At 46.0% G+C, this 20,947-nt stretch overlaps 2 protein-coding genes across 2 annotated transcripts; both read right to left on the bottom strand.

The window, feature by feature from the left end:
• Window positions 1-552: 552 nt before the first annotated feature.
• Window positions 553-3,447, bottom strand: ppp1r35 (protein phosphatase 1, regulatory subunit 35). The gene is made up of 6 exons (XM_031585013.2): window positions 3,258-3,447; window positions 2,473-2,709; window positions 1,937-2,081; window positions 1,340-1,567; window positions 951-1,084; window positions 553-854 (listed from the first exon to the last, which is right to left on the bottom strand). The coding sequence occupies exons 2-6, from the start codon at window positions 2,677-2,679 to the stop codon at window positions 684-686; spliced, it is 885 nt and encodes a 294-aa protein (XP_031440873.1). The 5' UTR covers window positions 2,680-2,709; window positions 3,258-3,447; the 3' UTR covers window positions 553-683.
• Window positions 3,448-5,641: 2,194 nt separating this feature from the next.
• Window positions 5,642-20,946, bottom strand: zgc:153012 (uncharacterized protein LOC777626 homolog). The gene is made up of 4 exons (XM_012817643.3): window positions 17,389-20,946; window positions 15,710-15,867; window positions 7,808-7,859; window positions 5,642-7,421 (listed from the first exon to the last, which is right to left on the bottom strand). The coding sequence occupies exons 1-4, from the start codon at window positions 18,181-18,183 to the stop codon at window positions 7,281-7,283; spliced, it is 1,146 nt and encodes a 381-aa protein (XP_012673097.1). The 5' UTR covers window positions 18,184-20,946; the 3' UTR covers window positions 5,642-7,280.
• Between the last annotated feature and the right edge of the window lies 1 nt (window position 20,947).

Raw genomic sequence — 20,947 nt, 5'->3', positions numbered from 1 at the left:
TCAGCCTCATTGACACGCATCTTAGAAGATCACTGACATACATATAAGCACACACAGAACATTGTGTATTTTGTATATCAAGACACCATTTAACCCAATAGCAACATAGTTTTGATTTTGAATACTTTTTTTTTTTATCCCACCTGAATAGGTAGCAGCTTCAAATGAATTCTTACACAAATAACATACATCAACGTTGAAAATGTCATTCAGTACTAACCAGTGACAAATCATATTCTAGTGAAGGCTTTAGAACTGTTCACATTAAGAAACAGATTATGTGATGAGTAAACGAGTATTTGATAAGGAGTCTTGCTCTTACCGTTCAACAGAGATTTGTCTTTCCCAGAAAACAGACACGCCACCTCAGAGTGCCTCACTGAAACAAGACCGCGGGGGTATAGGAGTGTGTGTGTGTTTGAGGGGTGACCAAAAGAGGCGTTACTCTTGGTGACTGTACAAGTGTGTGTCCACAGTCAAGGTGTCAGTCCTCTCCTCATTCCAAATGCAATACAGATTTACTTTTGCATGGAGCACTTTCAAACAAAGCCGTTTTGTTCTTATAATTTTTTATTAATTAAATAACATTTAAAAACAACACAGACAAGCATACATACACACACAGAGCACAAACAAACACACATTGTATATGTAGGAAGCAATGCTTCCACAAGGAAGTAAGGTCAAGCCTCCCACTGTCTTTGTCGCTGGTAAAGGTCAAAGGTTGCATGTGCAGGGCGGGGCTTAGGTCGGGGGCGTGGCAAAGGCACTTGGTTGCCTGGCAACAGTGGAGATTCTCGTAGCAACTCTCCCGGGCTGTAGAACGCAAGCAGATCAGGAGCCTCTGATTGTGCCTGTGGAAGTTACAAATATACCAAACAGTCATTTAAGGAGACATCCCCTCTTTATAAAGTTCCATCTTTCTTTCATAATCTGTGTATTTTACCAACCTTGTTGCCGTGGCTACGAACAGGCAGAGCCAGAGGTGGTCTGTGACGGAGGGCCTGGCTTACCAGCTGCTCATGCGACAGACTAACGCTGACTAGGCCGTGGTACAGCTGCTGTGTATACCGGAAATTAACCCCTGAGACACACACACACACACACACACACACACACACAGACAAAAACAAATTAGCCTGACACTGATGGGATCATAATGATTTTGTGTCTATGTGTATAAAAAACAGTGTTGACATACTATCCTGTTGCTTTGGCATATAATATAAGTGTGAGATTGTATGTATGTGTGTGTGTCTGTGTGTGTGTGTGTCTGTGTCTGTGTCTGTGTGTGTGTGTGTGTGTGTGTGTGTGTATATAATGAGTGTAGGACTGTTACCCTCTGCTGCTTTAGCACTGATCTGGTTTTTGGTGTGTGTCGACGTTTGCAGTTTCTCCTTCATGGCCTTCTGTGGGTCAAACTCCTCCAGTGTCACCTTCTCCAGCGCCGCCTTCAGGTGCAGAGTGGAGTTCAGCTGTGCACCCTCTAGGAGTTGTCCATCACCTGTCTCAGCCAATGGAGGAGTGATGCATCTGTCTTGTCCCGCCCGTTTTTCCTTCTTCTTCCCTGCACGGAGAATGACCGACCGTTTCAAAGCCTGACTCTCACTCTGACTGTGAATGACAGGGGACTTGGCTACGTTGAACGTGTGACTGGATTTCTATGTACAAGCGGGACCGCAGAACTTGAATGACTGCTCACTGTTTCATTAGGTGTCAATTAATCCCATATAAACAATGAAGTCCTCGAATGACATCCGAAAAATGTGACGGAGAGATAGAGAAAGAGATAGAGAAAGAGAGAGAGAGAGAGAGATGGAAGGAAAGCATATTGCAACGCTCGAGTGTGCGTAAACAAGTTAGATGAAACCAGAGGTCGTTTTTATTTAGCAGGGAGGATGAGGTAAGTATCGAGAGAATGTTAGTTTTCCTTCACCTTTTCTCTCACTGACTGCTGGTTGGCTGGCTGCAGGACGGGTGCAGCTTGGCTCTTGGATCACCGTGACAACAGGGAGCTCATTCACAGGGCATGCTCTGTGTGGACTCGTGGCCTTAGGCTTGGGGCGAACGTCAAAACGCACCTAGAAGTCCACAGATAGCACTTACGTCACAATAACCAAAACATAGGGAAGGTATCAGCAAACAGCCACTGGTAGCCTACGTGTCCCCTGTTGTCTACAACAGCGACAATGACAATGCACTAATTTGATTTCAGTTTAAGTTGCGTACCTTTGAATGGATGTAGCTATACTGAATACTTTGCACCTCAAGAACATCAAGATAGGCATGTACGTTATGAAAGCACACGACAGTCTTTCCTAATACTGCACATACGTTGCAGTTTACTGATACAAGTTAACTGTGTACTGATGTAAACTCAGTTTGTTTTGCCTCAAAGTTCCATGGTAGCTGTTAGAAATGATTAGGCCTTCGAAACAAGCATTTGTTTTCACAGAAGGGGTGTCATGTCACCTGTCTGGCTTTCTGCTTGGGACCTTTGCTCCTGCGCAGGATCCCGGAGTCCGCAGGCGGTCGCTCCGGGGTGGAAGTGATGGAGAGGTCCAGCTCCGGGCATTTCCTCAGTGGAGTACCGTGGCACGCCGCGGTGGGACCCGGAAGAGGGGCAGGCTGGCTGTCTGGGTCGCCGAAGCCAGCGAATGGACGTTGCAGCATAGTCATGTTGCAAACGTTTCATACGTTTAAGAAGAGCTACATCAGATTAAAAACAACAATATAATGGCACTGTGGGATTCAATTCTTAAGTATTCAATTCTTAAGTATATACAGCTTTAAGTATAATAACAGGATCACATTATTCTATGGAATAATGCTAGCTAATTTAAATGGTAACAGGTGACTTAACTAGTTTCGAATGCTTTTGTTAACCATTCTTGCTAGAAAAACTAAATAAAAACAAATTGAAGAAAGCCTAAACGTTAACAATAGTGGGCAAATTACGCCAGTTGGTGTGCACTCCAATATAATCTTCGTAAAATTAAAACCATTATAGCTAATTGCAAATAGCTTGGAAGAATATATGCAACTGTGTAACAGGTGTTAGATATCATTGCAGCTGTAATACTGTATTTTATCATTTTATCTCACAACCAGAGGCTTATCCTGAGGATTATCCTGCTCAATAATGTTAATATAGTTTCTGACCTGTAACGAGTTAACGTCAGTATCCTTATTTTTAAAGTTTACTACTCAACTGCAGTTGCTAACTTAGCTGGAAGTTTGTGTACAGAAAACGTTACCTGGCAAAACGTTGTCTTTCCATAAATGACATGTAAAAGAGCTTTACATTGTACTCCGCTAATGTGTGTCGAGATATTTAACATGCTTTCATCTATTGACTGTATTTTACATTTATTATAATCTGGAATTCTATTTGAACTTCCCTCCACCCTCACCGCCTTCGGAACTGCTACTGTTGGTACATTATTTTGTTCTATGGTAATGACTACTTCCTGGATCAGGGCAACAGCGCCTTGCTCTGGTGGCGGAGGACGACAACGTACAAAATCCTTAACTAAACGTCGCCCTCTGGCGAGAGAGAGCACACAACACACGCGTGCTCGAGAAGTGGTTCATGCGATCAATAATAAATTCCCCTGCCCACACGTGACAGTACCATTCAAAAGTTTGGACACACCTTCTCAATCAATGGTTTTTCTTTATTTACATTTTTTTTTCTACATTGTAGATTAATATTGAAGACATCCAAACTATGAAGGAAGACATATGGAATTATGTGGCAAACAAAAAAAGTGTTAAACAAACCAGAATATGTTTTATATTTTAGATTCTTCAAAGTAGCCACCTGTTGCTTTGATGACAGCTTTGCACACTCTTGGCATTCTTTCAATCAGCTTCATGATGTAGTCACCTGGAATGGTTTTCCAACAGTCTTGGAGGAGTTCCCAGATGTGCTGAGCACTTGTTGGCTGCTTTGCCTTCACTCTGCGGTCCAACTCATTCCACCCAGACCATCTCAATTGGGTATAGGTGTGTTGATTGAGGAGACCAGGTCATCTAACGCAGCACTCCATCACTCTCCTTCTTGGTCGAATAGCCCTTACATAGCCTGGAGGTGTGTTTGGGGTCATTGTCCTGTTGAAATACAAATGCTGGTCCCACTAAGCGCAAATCAGATGGGATGGCATGTCGCTGCAGAATGCTATGGTAGCCATGCTGGTTAAGTATGCCTTGAATTTTGAATAAACAGTGTCACCAGCAAAGCACCCCACACCATCACACCTCCTCCATGCTTCACGGTGGGAACCACACATGTAGAAACCATCCGCCCAAGCAAGTCTCTTCTTCTTGTTGATCTTCCTCAGTAGTTGCTTCTTTGCAGCAATTCGACCATGAAGGCCTCATTCACGCAGTCTCCTCTGAACAGTTGATGTTGAGATGAGTCTGCTACTTGAACTCTGCAAAGCATTTATGTGGGGTCTAATCAGAGGGGCTGTTAATTTGCGGTTTCTGAGGCTGGTAACTCTAATGAACTTATCCTCGGCAGTAGAGGTAACTATTGGTCTTCCTGTCCTGGGGAGGTTCTCATGAGAGCCAGTTTCATCATAGCGTTTGATGGTTTTCGCTACTGCACTTGAGGATACATTCAAAGTTCTTGAAATCTTCCGGATTGACTGACCTTCCTGTCTTAAAGTAAGTCGTTTCTCTTTACTTAGTTGAGTGGTTCTTGCCATAACATGGATTAGAACTGTAGTTGAATAGGCCTATTCACGGTATAAAACTGTGCACCAACCCTGCTTCTGCACAACACAACTGATGGTCTCAGACACATTGAAAACCATTCCAGGTGACTACCTCGTGAAGCTGCTTGAGAGAATGCCAAGAGTGTGCAAAGCTGTCATCAAAGCAAAAGGTGGCTACTTTGAAGAATCCAAAATATAAAACATATTCTGGTTTGTTTAACACTTTTTTTTGTTTACCACATAATTCTATATGTGTTCCTTCATAGTTTTGATGTCTTCAATATCAATCTGCAATGTAGAAAAAAACGTAAATAAAGAAAAACCATTGAATGAGAAGGTGTGTCCAAACTTTTGACTGGTACTCTATGTAAACACATTTTTAACAAAATAAATGATTCCATTAAATGCACGTTAAGGTCAAAATTTGTGTATAGTTAAGTTATTAATCAGAGGCTGTCAAGAAGTACAAAGCATGTTACATTTGGATTCACATTCACCTTGTGTGCGCATTTATCTACGTCTGTGTGTGAGTATGTGGCAAGGGTCGAGGTGATGTTGGCTAAGAGAGTCGTGAGAATTGTAGCTTGTCATTGAAGAGAGGAAGTTTATGATGGGTCAGGTGAAAGGTCATTAGCCAAAGCAATTTCCCCTTCTGGCTTCTCACTACAAAGTAAAGCCTGACGCTGTCCAGACCAAAAATAAAGAACCCTTACACTTGCGTGACTAATATATACTAATTTACATGAGCTCGTAGGCCTACCAGAAACAACCAGATCTTTGCATTAGTAACTTGCATGAAAAATAGATAAGTGACCAAAACACATAGCAACGACTGTATTCATCATGGGTTTGTGTGTGAAAGAGGCTATGCAAGGACAAAAAAGGCACCGGCTGGAAGAAAAAGTTCAGCAAAACAGTACTTAGTAAAAGTTATTTATTAGATTACTCTTTTTATTTTCATTCAACAGTAGAGATAATTAACATCTCGGACAAAAGCATTCCACAGAATGAGAGAGAGAGAGAGAGAGAGAGAGAGAGAGAGAGAGAGAGAGAGAGTTTTAAGTTCAGGACCAAAGGTGTGACAGTCATAAAACAATCCCCTCGTACCACTGTTCAGCATTACCGGAGAAGCAGCACAGACTGGGAGTAATAATGGCAACAAAACTGCACACAACAATTGTTACCGAGGCGACCTAAAAAGAATGTACAAAACCTACTGTTAAGCATAGCAGTGCTTTCAGAGAAAGACATTCACAATCCGTTTGGCACAATGATGCTAAGAGACCGTTCTTTAGACACACACACACACACACACGCACACGCACACGCACACGCACACACACACACACACACACACACACACACACACAGAGATATACACGGACACAGGCAGTCCTTAGGGCAGGCACTGGGTTCGTTTTTAAGTAGACTCCATGACAGCAGTAACTAGATATGTAAAAGTCTACACCGGTTGATACTTGACACTGACAACTGTACCCCATTGTCTGGTTTTCATGATTACTGAGCATTGTTGACAGACCAAATGGGCATGGCCCATAGGAGAGGCTTCTTTCTGGAGAAAATGTGGAGGCCACACCCTAATGGAAACACACAATCGTATAGGGAATACAAGACTTATTCAAACACACACATACACAGGCCTACACATACCCACACATGGTTGGAGGGAATCCATAGGCCAGTGGACTGCTCAAAATACACATTCATTCTGGTGGAAAACACATTTAAATAAATAAAGATGGCATTTAAAGGTCTCCATATGGTAGATCTGTCATTAACACTACTCATCGTTATTATTAGCATTTTTGCAAACTCCACCTTAAAATAATTATATGAGATATTAGACAGTGTAAATGTAAATTCTCACACAACCCCCTAATTCATGTGGAAATATGCAATTGTGTGTGTGAAACAGTAACAGAGACAGAGAGAAAGAGAAAGAGAAAGAGAGTGAGAGAATATTTCAGTTCATGAATTGGCGTGTGTCATGTGTGCATTTGTGTGAATGGTAAGCAAGTGCAAGTGTATCGCACACCATGTGTATGTGATTTTCTGTTTAAAAATATACCAACTGCAGCGTGAATGTGTGGATATATCTGTGTAGTTTGCATATGCTGGGATCAGGGAGTCCCAGGAGCCTCCCTGTCATTCTGCATAAATCTGCAAGGTGAGGGTTAAAAGTCTAGTTTAATTGTTCCATCCTTTTAACAAAAGTCATTAGTTTTAATTCTCTCCTTTACTACTTTCCTCTTCTTCCATCCACACTTTTGTCGCTCTGAGAACATTCTTTTTTTTTCATTCATCCCTTCATCCTGAGCGCTATTCGAGAGGCCAGAAGAGAAAAGACTCCGTTTCCCCTGAGGCCGGTGACAAGATGGACTACACGTCCCATGAGGTCTATGGGCCTTGTGGGTAGACAAACTTCACGTCAAGTGAGACCTGGATGTACAAAGTCTCATTTTCCAAGGAGACCGATGGGCAAACAAACTATGTATCCAAAGTGGCCTGTGGGCATAAGGACTACAAGTCCCATCATGCTTAGTGGCGGTCTCTGAGGGCCTTGAGGATGTAGTTCTCTCGTTCAAGCTGGGCGTTCTTCTCTGTCAGTTCCTTAATCTGCTCCCTTAGCAACTCTACCTCCTCTCTGACAGCTAACATCAGGTGCGTCTTCACCAGATCCTATAAACACACATACACACAAGGATGGAACATATACATATGTATACATACAAGACACATGTTAAAATGCACACATACATACATACATACAAACATAAAGGGAGACACACAGCTGTGTACACAAACAATTAAACACACAGAAACGTTTTAACAAACAAAAAATAATAGCCTGCATTCACACACTAAGTATGACCTCATCGTGAGTGAGTGTGCATGCCCTCACTTATTTGTTGGGTCATTAGTTCCATACTTCAATTTCCCTTGCAGACACAAAGAAACAACTAACCAAACACAGAGAGAAAGAGAGAGAGAGAGAGAGAGAGAGAGGGAGAGGGAGAGGTTGAGAGAGAGCGAGAGAGAGCGAGAGAGAGAGAAAAGGAACTCACCATCGCTTGCTCAATCTTGTTGTCAATAGCAATTGCACTATTTCCAGATCCACTGCAAACAACACGAGAGCAGAATCACATAATCAGATAGGTTGTTGTTTTTCGTCAAGACCAAATGTTTACATCCAAAAAATATCAAACAAATATTAATTTGCTATTCAGATTCACATTATCTAACATTTATCAATTATTCACAGACAACCAGAATAGTCAAGAATTTCTCAATATTTCTGTAATGCTCCCATACCATTCATTATGTTTTTTTTTATATTTGACTGTGAATGCAAGTCAGAGTGTAGGTATACACACACACACACACACACACATACACACATGTATGTGTGTGTGTGTGTTTTTGGAACAGAGACACTGAAACAGACAGAAAAAGAGGAAGAGAGAGATAGCAGCTTCTGTTGTTGCTGTAATTTTTTTAGTAAGTGGACTGTGTGTCTGTGTGTATGAGTTACTGCATGACAGGGAGGAAGAAAGAAAGATAGAAAGACAGATTTACAAGAGAACATTCTTTGCTCCTGGAGCATTGCACACACACACACACACACACACACTCCCACACACACACACTCACAAACAGACAGAGACACAGACACACACACACACACACACACACACACACACACACACACACACACACACACACACACACACACACACACACACACACTTCTATGCCTCTGTCTGGCACCCTTGCCACAATCTGCATGAAGTCAGCGTGGAGTTCAGTGCCCAAACCCACAAACAGTTACGGGAATGAGTGAGGAAGTGTCTGAGCATGAACTCTGTATGTGTAGATGTATGCATCTGTGTGTATGTGTGTGTGCGTGTGTGTGTGTCTGTGTGTGTTTGCGAGTGTAAAAATGTGTCACAATTGTATTTAAAAGCAGGAAAAGACCCCCGGACAGCTGCTGCCAACAGAAAACATGTGTGCCATACTATCTGTGAGTGTGTGTGTGTGTGTGTGTGTGTGTGTGTGTGTGTCTGTCTGTCTGTGTGTGTGTGTGTGTGTGTGTGTGTGTGTGTGTATGTGTGTGTGTTTTTGTGCATCTGTGACACAGGTCTCATTGTTTGGTAATGAGTGAGGCACATGGTTCATATTACTGTGGTCTATTCCTGATATAAATACATACACACATACGTGCACACACACGTACACACACACACACACACACACACACACACACACACACACACACACACACACACACACACACACAGGGCTTGAAACAATCCTAACATAATGAGAGGCAACACCACAGAAGTGAGAAAAGGTTGAAAAACACAGTCACACACAAACACATTCCTTTTTCAAACTAATAGACGGCAACATCACACAGGTGAGAGAATATAGATGTCCTAAAAATATTTTGTTCACACTCTCATACCACTCACATACCACAGACACAGAGTCACACTTAATTACTAACAAATGTCTCACACTCTCAAGACAGACACTCAGTTACCCTCGACAGAAGAGCACCAAGGACAGAAAAGCTGCCTCAGAACCACACCACCGCGCCTCTTTCGGAAGGTCCAACTTGTGCCTGACCATGGGGAGGAGAGAGAGACCCCCCTGTTCTCCGTTCCTCTTGGTCTCTCCCACACTTCCATGGCCAGGGGCCAGGCCAGGACAAAGAGTGCCTGAGATGGTGCCCTGTGCTGGGCAGCAGGACTGAAGAGCTGGGCCCTGAGGACTGGAGAAAGAACCAGGCTGGTATGAAACCCTCTGGACAGCTGGGTGGGTTTGGAGGAGACTCATGTTTGTGGCCGGAACACAAGCATGGGTATGTTTTCCAGAGGACTGCTGCCTGCTATCTGAAGCTGGTGACTGAGGTGTGTGGTGCCCCAGAGGAACACAAGGGGTGAGGGTCTGAGGGTTGCCCGGGAAGGAAGGACCTTTTGGGGAGTTGGAGGGGTGAGGTCCCTCTGAAGATGGTGCTATTATGGCTTGAGCTTTAGCAGGAGAAGACTGCTGGATTGGTGGGGGGGCAGCCCCAACTACTGTGGGTCTGCTAGACTGAGTTATGGATTCTGTGGTAGAACTAACAGTAGATCCTATAGTGGAGCTGACAGTAGGCCCTGTAGTTGAGGTGACAGTAGATCCTATAGTGGAGCTGACAGTAGATCCTATAGTGGAGCTGACAGTAGGCCCTGTAGTTGAGGTGACAGTAGGCCTGGTAGCGGAGGTGACAGTAGGCCCCGTAGTGGAGGTGACAGTAGGCCCTATAGTGGAGCTGACAGTAGACCCTGTAGTGGAGGTGACAGTAGGCCCTGTAGCGGAGGTGACAGTAGGCCCTGTAGTGGAGGTGACAGTAGGCCCTGTAGCGGAGGTGACAGTGGGTCCTGTGGTGGAGGTGACAGTGGGTCCTGTGGTGGAGGTGACAGTAGGTCCTGTGGTGGAGCTGACTGGAAGCCCTGGATTAGAACTTGCAATCAATCCCTTTGGACAAGCAGTGCTGATGGAAATCGACCCTGTGGTGCAGCTAGCTTTAGGCCCTGTATTGATTTTAACAGTGGGCCCTTTGTTAGAGGAGGAGGGTAGTCCAGAGGTGGAAACAGCTAAATGTTGCATGGAGGAGCTCATTTTGAGTCCACCAATAGGTGTTGACTTGGATCCAAGACTAGCATTGGTGGTGGACCCTGAGGCAGAGCTGGATTTCAGTCTTGTGGCAGATGTGGATCTGGGCCCTGTGGTGGCGGTGGTTCTGGTGGGGTCGTGTCTGTCTGCCCGCAGGGGAATCGTCTGGCAGTACAGACTCCAGCGCTCCATATACGCTGCTGACTGCCGACCGATGGGCCAAGAGTCGCGTACCCGCATCCGGGGGGTGTTTTTGACCACACTCACCTCCGTCCCTTTCATCCCACCATCCTTCCGTCCTTCTCTCCTCACTTCTCTCTCTGCTGTCTGCAGTGGGTGTGGTGGAGAGAACAGGATTGGCTCAGCTGCAGGAGGGACAGAAATCCGGGCCAATCTCTTCACTGACGGAGAAGAAGGGGCGGAGCCAGGACAGGGCTTGCTGAGAGAAGATGCCCTGAGAGGGTGGGATTTAGACTCATGATTGACAGGGCTGTGAAGGGGAGAGACCTTGGATAGGACTGAGGAGGAAGATGAGGACGAAGGAGAGCCGAAAGACGGGGAGGGGGAAGACGCTGAGATGGAGGACGAAGAGATGGATGAGTTGAGGGACGGGGGGAGCAATGGAGGGAGAGAGACCGGACGTGTCTGCCTGCGAGTCTCAAAGGCAGATATGATCTTCTTCACGCTGCCAAACATGACTGCAGGGCATACTCACTCACTCACTCACTTAACCACTCACTCACTCACTCACTCACTCACTAAACCACTCACTTAACCACTCACTCACTCACTCACTCACTCACTTAACCACTCACTCACTCACTCACTAAACCACTCACTTAACCACTCACTCACTCACTCACTCACTTAACCACTCACTCACTAAACCACTCACTTAACCACTCACCCACTCACTCACTCACTCACTTAACCACTCACCCACTCACTCACTCACTCACTTAACCACTCACTCACTCACTCACTAAACCACTCACTTAACCACTCACTCACTCACTCACTCACTTAACCACTCACTCACCCACTCACTCACTCACTCACCCACCCACTCACTCACTCTCTTACAGGCAACATCTCCCTTATAAGGTTAGCGTAGCGACAGCCAGACAGCCACAGGATAGAATCAAGCCAAGGAAGCCTTCAATTTGTCCATTTCCTGCAGCAGACCAAATGAAGCGGCTGCGCGTGAATCTCGGGTGACAGCCGTCTACCGCCACAGAGCACACTAAAAAAAGAGCAGCAGCGTGCGGATTGTTCCGGTGCAGTGCAGTTCTGAGACGGACAGTGGGCAACAGGTGGATTGCAACTCTGATTTACAGCTCAACGCAGCTCAGCCATCATCCATTTCTGGGTCAGAGCTCACACACACACACACACACACACACACACACACACACACACACACACACACACACACACACACACACACACACACACACACACACACACACACACACGCACACACACACACACGCACGTCAACTCACCACCCTGCAGTCACATACACAGCTTCACAAAACTGGGCTCAATTTCATCCGGATATGTGCACGTGTGTGTGTGTGTGTTCAATTCTTAGTTGAGGCTCCTCAAAAATCCCAATCACAAGGTCTCCTCTTAGCTGGTCAGTCCTAATCCGGTCACTTAATCTGATCTAATCCCAGTAATAAAGCCAGTCCGCGCTGCGTCTGCAGAATGTCTCAAGGATTACGGTAATCTGAGCCGGACGGGTGTGGCCGTCTCTCCGGGGTCCTTCCTGTAATCCCAAAATTCCTGCACAAACTCCGGATGTGTCTGTCACACTTTATCCATGGCAACAACGTGGAGGTCTGGCCCTCAGCGCACAAGCGTACTGTAACAATGCCTTGGATTCCCCTGGAAATTAGTTCCTTATGTGGATGGTCTGCGGGATGATTGCTGGCTCTGTCGTGACTGAATTTCAGACAGAGCTGTGTCTCTGCGGCTACTACACTCCTTCTGTGGAGCAGTGTGTGTGTTTTTGGTGGTCCTCTTGGGACATTAGCATTTTGTAAAGACACACAGACACACACACACACACACACACACACACACACACACACACACACACGCACAAACAAAATACACAAATGCTCACAAAAGTCTTTCACACAGTCAAACCTACCCACATATATATACAATGTGTCTCTCTCATGCTCACGGACACAAACACACACACACACACACATAGACAGACACACAGACAAACACATACACACACACACACACACACAAACATACATAGCCAAGTTTCAGTGATAGGCTAACACAGTCACTCTTTCATTCCGTTCCCCGCCTACTCACTGTCTCAGCCAATGACATGGCATTCTACATTCTCTGCCCACCCACTCTCTGCACGAATGGCAACAAGTTTCCATTGTCTCCCTACTAAAGACAACAATCTATCTGTGTGTGTGTGTGTGTGTGTGTGCGTGTGTGTGTACATGTGACATGTGTCTTCATGTACAGTATATCAGTATGGCATTTCCTTGGCCTCCTCTATGTGTATGTGTGTATGTACAGGCATGATGTAATTTTGCATGTATACACATACATGCTCCATCAGGTGTGTGTGTGTGTGTGTGTGTGTGTGTGTGTGTGTGTGTGTGAGTGAGTGAGTGAAAGAGAGAGAGCTGTCAGCAGCTGTCAGCAGACAAAAAGCAGAAATTCGCTAAAGAAAGAGAAGCCCATCCGGACTCCACTCAGACTGGACAAGGGCTTTCCATTTGGTGGCTGACTGTAAAAGGGGTGGGGCCTGAGTTTGACTGACAGGTCTGCAGAGGTGCGACCATGGCTCTGCCTTACACAAGCACATGCTATTACGTAAAACCCTGTGCTTATTATGCAATGTGTCAGGGTTGGTAATCGTTAGGGAACCTCTCTGTCTCTCTTACTCTCTTTTCTCTCTCTCTCACACTCACTCTCTTCTCTCCCTCTCACACACATGTGTACGTAAATACACACTGTTCTATTGAATTTCATAAATATTGACACGAGGATAAGGTATCAACATAGGCTAGTGATGCGCCAGATAACACACACACACACACACACACACACACACACACACACACACACACACAAGAACACAACATACCCACAGACACATACTTTTACCCAGATGTACATTGTCTCTAATCTCTGCTTGTGTACATGCAGAAAGGCACCCACACACACACACACACACACACACACACACACACACACACACACACACACACACACACACACACACACACACACACACACACACACACACACACACACACACACACACACACACACACACCAGTTCACTGAGTTCTGCATCATGTTTACCACACAAACTGAAGTGCCCTTTACTGTGGTGACAATACTATAATATAATACCACTCTTTTTCTGTCCCTCTCTTTCTTCTCTCTCTCCCTCCCTTTCTTGCATTATCTATCTCTTGTGCACACCACCCTATTGCCTCACATATCAAAGCCGCCTCGACTTCCCCTTATAACCTGACCATGAACTTTAGTTGGAAAAAGGCATAGAGAGATACACACTATCCTGGCATGAACATTACACACACACACACACACACAAACAAATGTACACACATGTACACACACAGGTTTTCCTGGGGCCTCTCCTTCTCCCTCTTTCCTCACTCCCTCTTTTCCTGCCTCCCCTCCCCCTGTCCTCCATCGCTCCTTCTCTTTTAGCCCGGCTTTCCCTTACTCCACGCCTCCCTCTATCCTTATGAATAGGGTCTCTATTCTCTCTCTCTCTCTCTCTCTCTCTCTCACACTCACACACACACACACACACACACAAAAATCACAAACCCTAATCACACTGGCAGAGAGAGAGGAGAGAGAGAGAGAGAGAGAGAGAGAGAGATGGATAGATGGAAAGAGTGAGAGCTAATGTAATGTAGGTTGTGTACGTATGTGGAACATGTGTGTGCTTTCTGAAGGTGTAAACATGATACATAAACCATGTGTGTGTGTGTGTGTGTGTGTGTGTATATTTGGTGTGTGCGTTTACATGTGTGTGTGTGTATGTGTTTACATCTGTATTTGGCTGTATGTTCATCACTTAGATGATTCATGTATGAGTGTGCTCGGCCATGTTCAGTTGCCCGCTTGTCTGTGTCCACTTGCATATGTGCGTATGTTTGTGGAGGTATTTGGACAGTAGCTGAGACTGTGCACACTGGTCTGTGAAGTTCAGGAGGGTGCCGCTGGACCAGAGCCACCATGGCCTCCAGCAGAGCCACAGCCTCACAGTGGCCCATTCTAGCCTGGGCTCCAAAAATGTGACTGCGCTTGTCCCGTCAGCTCTAAATATAGAGCCGTAGTTCCCATGCAGAGAGATATTTAAAAAGGCCAGGAGAGGAGTGATGAGAAGAGATGACAGGAAAGATGTGGAGAGGAAACAAGAGCGATGATGGAAAAAAGAAAATAAAGAGAGACGATACAAAAAAAGAGGAAGATGGAAAGAATAGAAAGGAAGAGAAGGGTAGAGAGGACAACAATGAATAGATAAAAATAAGAATTTGCACACTTTCCTTTGTCCAGACTAAACCTGACACAAACCCAACGTCCTTTCTGAGATACTGTGACCCAAATGAGTCAGAGCAGCCCAATAGACCAGAGGTGATCTCTTGCCCATCTCATTCTGAACTCTGACTGACCTGCTCTGATGCCTGATGGACTGAGCTCTAAGCGCTCCGTCCCACACTTTCACGTTTTTATGACACATAGGCCACTACCTGAGAGATTTGAACACACTCATATACACACACTGAACTTCATTCAAGAGACGTTATGCAGGTTTTGTACCATTGTGAAGGTATGTTTTTGTCAGTAGATAGCTCTAAAAACAGCCTCAAATTCATTGTGACTGCATACGGACATGTGAAAATGTGAAACACACGTCATTTCCCCTAGCCACCCAGGCACACTTTAGTGCTCCAGGTCGGAAAACACAGGAAAATGTCAGAAAAGGTGTTACAGCACACTGTTATCAAATATAATACCAACATGCATCAGTTAGCAAGTTAGCTATCATTTATCAGTTAGCTTGCTAGTTTTATACCGAAACTCTGTAATGCCTCTTTAAGAACAGCATGAGGAACCACAGGCTAAAATGGTCTCAGAGTTAATGGCTAATGCTGATCCCATGCACCACACACTCCTACACGTCCATGTACAGGGTCTTTTACACACACACACACACACACACACACACACACACACACACACACACACACACACACACACGAGCATGCTCAAATACCAACCTTTCATCCACCTCAAAGGCACCCCCAACTCCAAACATGGACTGTGCCAGGGCGAATGCTGAGGGCGTCTGAATGGGCGTGAGGCTCGGGTGGAACAGACCATCTCTACCACCCAGGTGGGAGCCGGGGGAGCTGGGCTGAGACTGGGTCATACGGAACTGAGTGACAAGGAGACACACAGATAGAAAAACAAGGAGATTGGAAGATTCATAAAGAACATTTGAGGCAAAGTTAATGTCTGTGTCTAATTTTCTTCAAGTCTGTAATACTGTAGTGTTGTACGTCTTTAAAAGTCTTGCATGTCACAGTAGACCAGGCAGACTGCAGCATGTGCTCAGGCATGTTCTAAGAGCTGGTTTGACGAGCATGGGAAGGACCACCTGGTCTCTGACTTTCTCAAGAACAGGTGTGTACTGTCAGACTCAACGATGCGTATAATATTACATCATGAACTGAAACAAGGAAACGCCAGGAAGCTCATTGTGGCATTGTTCAAAAAATAGCGTTATTTTTAACTACATAGTATCTCTGACATGAATGAATGAATCTATGAATGAAGCTATTTCAAATTTTCAAAGATTTGTATCTGTCCATACAAGCTACCGTGTGTGTGTGTGTGCTTTACACATTAACAATCATTTGGTTGATCAAAGCTTCACCCTCATGTCTTATAAATAATGTGAACAGTTGGGAGATAGATCCAATGAACATCCACTGAGCAACTGGAACGGACGTCCTGTTTACTAGACTTCCTGTTTCCTGTTTGACTGTTCAGCTGTGGCCTTGATGGAATATCTTTATGTGAACCAGCTGATTCACTTACCCTCTGAAGTGTGTCATTGTGTGTGTGTGTGTGTGTGTGTGTGTGTGTGTGTGTGTGTGTGTGTGTGTGTGTGCGTGCGTGCGTGCGTGCGTGCGTGCGTGTGTGCGTATTTGTTGGTGCATGTTTGTGAGTGGCAGTGAATGTAGATATGAGTAAGTGCCTGTCGGTGAGTAATACCGAGGTGTGAGAAAGTGTGTGAATGTAGGGCGAAGTAAGAGCGAATGTGAGAATGAAGGTTAGTATGTGAGAATGTGTGAGTGTGATTATGTGATTGTGCATTACAGTATGCATATCCATTGAAATAGGAATGTATGAGAGCAATGTGTATGATATAAACCTGTGTGTGTATGAGTGTGTGTGTGTGTGTCATTGAATTTATCTGTCTACTGCACATGTGATCGGGACTGTCCCACACCAAAAGGTCATATTTTTTCTATAAAATGTAATTACTAACCCCTCTGTAAACAGGAAATCTCTACATGTGACGATTAACCGTGTGCGACACACACTCTATACTTAACAGTAATAATAAAGTTAATATAACTTGCTCTGCTGCGGATGTTCATTAGTGTAATCTCTTATATTAGTATAGTTTATTGACATAATTCAAACTACCCTCTCTGACAGTCTTGGTGGTTAATTAACCATAATTAACGGGGCAAACTACAGACATGGTCCACTACAAGCTCAATGCCAATGTGTGTGTGTGTGTGTGTGTGTGTGTAGTGTAGTGTGGTCCAGTACAATGGTTTTCAATAAGTGCATTATTATATATATGTGTAAGTATGTGTGAGTGTGTGTGTTTATGTGTGTGTTTGTCTGGATGCGAGTGTGTGTGTGCGTGTGTTTTCTTTACCTTTCCGGTGGCGTCCATGTCCAGCCTGAGTGGCGGCGGAATGTTGCGCGTGCGTGGGTTGGGCGGCGTCAGCAGGCTGGGCGCCTCGGCGCTGGAGTGCGTCGGGGACGCCGGTCCGCTGAGGGCGCCCCCTCCTGGGCCGCCCCTCTGCTGCTGCTGCGCCAGCAGGTGGCTGGTGCCCTGCGAGTGCACCACGGGCCCCGCCGCCCCCCGCAGACCCCGGGCCAGCCCCAGCGGCTTCAGCGCGGCGCTGCCCACCGCTCCGCCCCCCTCCAGCCCTACCGCGTCCAGGGACTCCAGCGAGTGGGCGTGCCTCATGCTGTCCAGGATGCGGCGAAGGCGCGGCTCGGGCTCGGGCCGCTCCAGCTGGTCCACGCAGGTCCAGCGGCCGCGTTTGAACGGCTCGCCCAATCCCTGGCCCAGACGCACCACGCGGAAACGAGAGGCCCCGCCCCCTGAGCCGCCCTGGTCCCCCGAGCTCTGCCGGCGTGACAGCACAGGCGTTGCTGGTTGGCTAGAACTCCTGTCCGTCTGCAAGGTGGGGCTGATGGTGAGAAAATGGGATGGGCCATTGGGCATGACTTGAGCATCTGTCGAGCTCGCCTCGACCAATGGCTGCCTGTGGGGGAGAGATGGGGAAGCTGTGGCACTCTGGCCTCCGTTGCTCAGCGCCGCAGCAGGGCTGGTCTCCGTGGTTACAGGGTTTTGGGAGGAGGGGCTATCAGTTGCCCACTGGCTGTAGTCTGATGTCACACTGGTGATCTGGAAACCACTTTTTTTCTTACCCCCACTCATCTTAAAAGTGTAAATGTGTCAGTGTGTGTGTGTGTGTGGGTGGGTGGAAGATGTATGTGGTAAATGTGTGTGTTAGCCCTGAGTGTTAGGACTCACATCTCTTTTCCAAGTTCATGCCTGAATTCCAAGGAGTATCTCACACACACATACACACACCAGTGAAACTGGGTGACACCGAATAAGAAAACAAGTATCTGAGGTCAACCAAAAGCAACATGGAACATCCAAGTGGTTCAGTTCATCCTAGTGCGTGCAAGAGAGAGAGAGTGCAAGAGAGATGGAGAAGAATAAAGGTCTCTTTTCATCTGCAAACCCACAGGGGAGCATCTAGTTACATTCCACAGATCACACTGAAAAACACCCACAGTCCTCAGGTGAACTCAAGCAGGCTTCCCACTGGCCTTGCAACTAGTCTTTCTGCGCACCTTAAAACCCTCCTTTTTGAAACACGTAAAACTTTCCAATAAGCCCGCACTGTGCAAAAGTACAGAACTCGGTAATGTTTCGTTAAAAAAGAAGACTCGGAGCCAAGCCTTTTAAACAGGAGCAGGCAGCGCTCTGCCCGGAGGTTGCGCAAGGCGCACTTGGCTGAAGACGAACAAGGCGTCCTCCTCGCGCCGGACTGTATTTATAGATGGCTTGCCTGACAGCGTTGCGCCTGCGCCATGGGATACATTCCACGAAAAGATGTGGATCTTTTCAGCGTGCGCGTCGATCAGGTCAGGCTGGGTAAACCCCTTGTCCCTCGGGTCAACGACAAAACCAATATCTAATGGTTCAATGTATTAAATAAATACACAGCGACAACAACCACAAAAAAAAAGCTGCTGATGACTCTAGTTAATCTCACAGTAAATTGCTTCAAATTGACAGGTAAGGGTTTTCTCCGTTGCCATGAGCACTGACAGAGGCGGGGTCGACAAAACTGGGGTAGACTTTAACACCGAGAGAAGAAACACCCAGCTCTGTTACCACGAGCATTGAGTCCAACTATAGATTACCATGGGTAATCCATTTTGAGGATTATCAAACAAAGTTTCTCAGAAAAATCGATGAACAACTCTTCGCTCTAGGCATGTGTGCTTAGGGTCACGTATTAGACAAAGGCAAAAGTTTGAATCCAATAGTGTTGCAGCCTAAACTCTGACGTCTCTGGAGCCAATTTAGATTCCTTACTGAGCGCCCCTGGAACGCTGTGGTTTCAAACTATCATTTGATGCAGATATCGCAGCACACTTCAGCCTCTATTGCGCTCGGACCTTGCCGCAAATGGCTGAGAGATGATGTTTCTGAAACTGTGAACCAAGGGTGTGCGCATCACGGGCCCTGTTCACCTACATTCTGATAGTCTGGACACTGAAGAGGAATTACGTAATTCCTGGACTTCACGCATTCATTTGCCTGAATGATTTTTTCTTCTCCAGGCTCGCCCTCACACCCAGTCATTCATATGTGCTTTAACCATCAGGATAAGATACTGAACAGGAGAATGTCGATGCAGTCTATATTGCACAATATTCCGTAAACTGCATTCCTCGGGATGACGACCACAGCTTTGACACTGCGAACAATTTAGGTAGACTAAATTAAAGGGGGGTGTGTTGTGTTCATTTCGAGGGCAATTAAAGTGTTACCAAAGTACACATGGTGTCAATAGAAACTTCTGTCTTTAGAAAACAGTCCAAAACTCAATCCAACTCCATTGTTCGTCCGCCGTACAATCCCCTTTATGTCACTCACACACTCTCTGATCGTCTCTCCCCTTCTCGTCCGTCACACCTCTTCCAGCCTCGAATCGAATCCAAGTTGTGATTCTGAAGCGATGCGATGTTAACACAAATTGCCACTTGGACCACAATAAGCTGTCGGTGAGGTTTAGACGGTCCTCAGCCGTGGAACAGCTATCTGCCCGATTAGGCGAAGAAACAATTTCCCTTCTCGTTGGACAGCAGCAGACTTCAGCGCACAACTCTTGACAGAGCCGTTCACGGCTCGCACAGACTGCTCCGTAGACCTTTAAATCCCACTAGTGCCTGAACCAGGCCAGTTTGGAATTATTGGCCCGTGCGTCACTCCAATGTCACTCTCGATTTCGTGTCCGTTGGCTGCGTTGTTGGAGCCTTTCTCGCGAAATCAAGCTACATGTTTATTTTTTCTTGTACGAAACTGTTGACAAGTTTTCTTCTAACGGAAGTCCCGCCCCTCAGATGCACGATGCGTTCGCGGCGCATCCCTCCTCCCTTGGTAATCAAATCAACTCCTCACCTCTGCGAGTGAGCTAGACGCTCCGGATGCGGGCAGAGCAAGACGACGGTTACCTGCTACAGCTTTGCAAGTGACTGTCTTCCGCTGACAACCGAAACGTTTAATCACCGTAATGCTCAAAACCGTGATTTCTCCGGAGAAAATGAAATAATAAATTTGATGCGATCAGAAACATTATCTCAAATAACATGAATGCATAGCAAACTCTCCAACACTCTAATTTGGTTTCTCCGGCCATAAGCGCACGCAGTTGTTGCACGCACCAGTTGCTAAACTTCCTGCCCCGAAGCGTGGAGGTCAGACCGGAGATCTCCTTTCCAGGCTCGGATTCATCACATTAGACAACTGACCCCAGATCAGCCAGAGCTCAGTAAAGGGAGCCTAGGAAGACGAGGCACTATGAGACAGAGCGCTGGTCTTTGGCGCCCTCTACCGCATCGTATGGTAATTCCCAATTCATAAAACTGTTATAACAGCGAGGCCCCGTGGAACGCAAGAG

The sequence above is a fragment of the Clupea harengus genome, chromosome 18 (genome assembly GCF_900700415.2).
Source record: "Clupea harengus chromosome 18, Ch_v2.0.2, whole genome shotgun sequence".
In the NCBI taxonomy this organism is placed as follows: Eukaryota; Metazoa; Chordata; class Actinopteri; order Clupeiformes; family Clupeidae; genus Clupea; species Clupea harengus.
This window is presented reverse-complemented; position numbering and strand designations above follow the sequence as displayed.

Coding starts and splice junctions, on each gene's coding strand:
- zgc:153012 (XM_012817643.3), bottom strand. CDS start 18,183: ATGAGTGGGGGTAAGAAAAAAAGTGGTTTCCAGATCACCAGTGTGACA. Junction 7,860..15,709: donor GCCTTTGAGGTGGATGAAAG/GTTGGTATTTGA, acceptor TGTTGTTTGCAG/TGGATCTGGAAATAGTGCAA. Junction 7,422..7,807: donor ACAAGATTGAGCAAGCGATG/GTGAGTTCCTTT, acceptor GTGTGTTTATAG/GATCTGGTGAAGACGCACCT.
- ppp1r35 (XM_031585013.2), bottom strand. CDS start 2,679: ATGACTATGCTGCAACGTCCATTCGCTGGCTTCGGCGACCCAGACAGC. Junction 2,082..2,472: donor CCAAGCAGAAAGCCAGACAG/GTGACATGACAC, acceptor GTGGACTTCTAG/GTGCGTTTTGACGTTCGCCC. Junction 1,568..1,936: donor AGCAGTCAGTGAGAGAAAAG/GTGAAGGAAAAC, acceptor TTCTCCGTGCAG/GGAAGAAGAAGGAAAAACGG.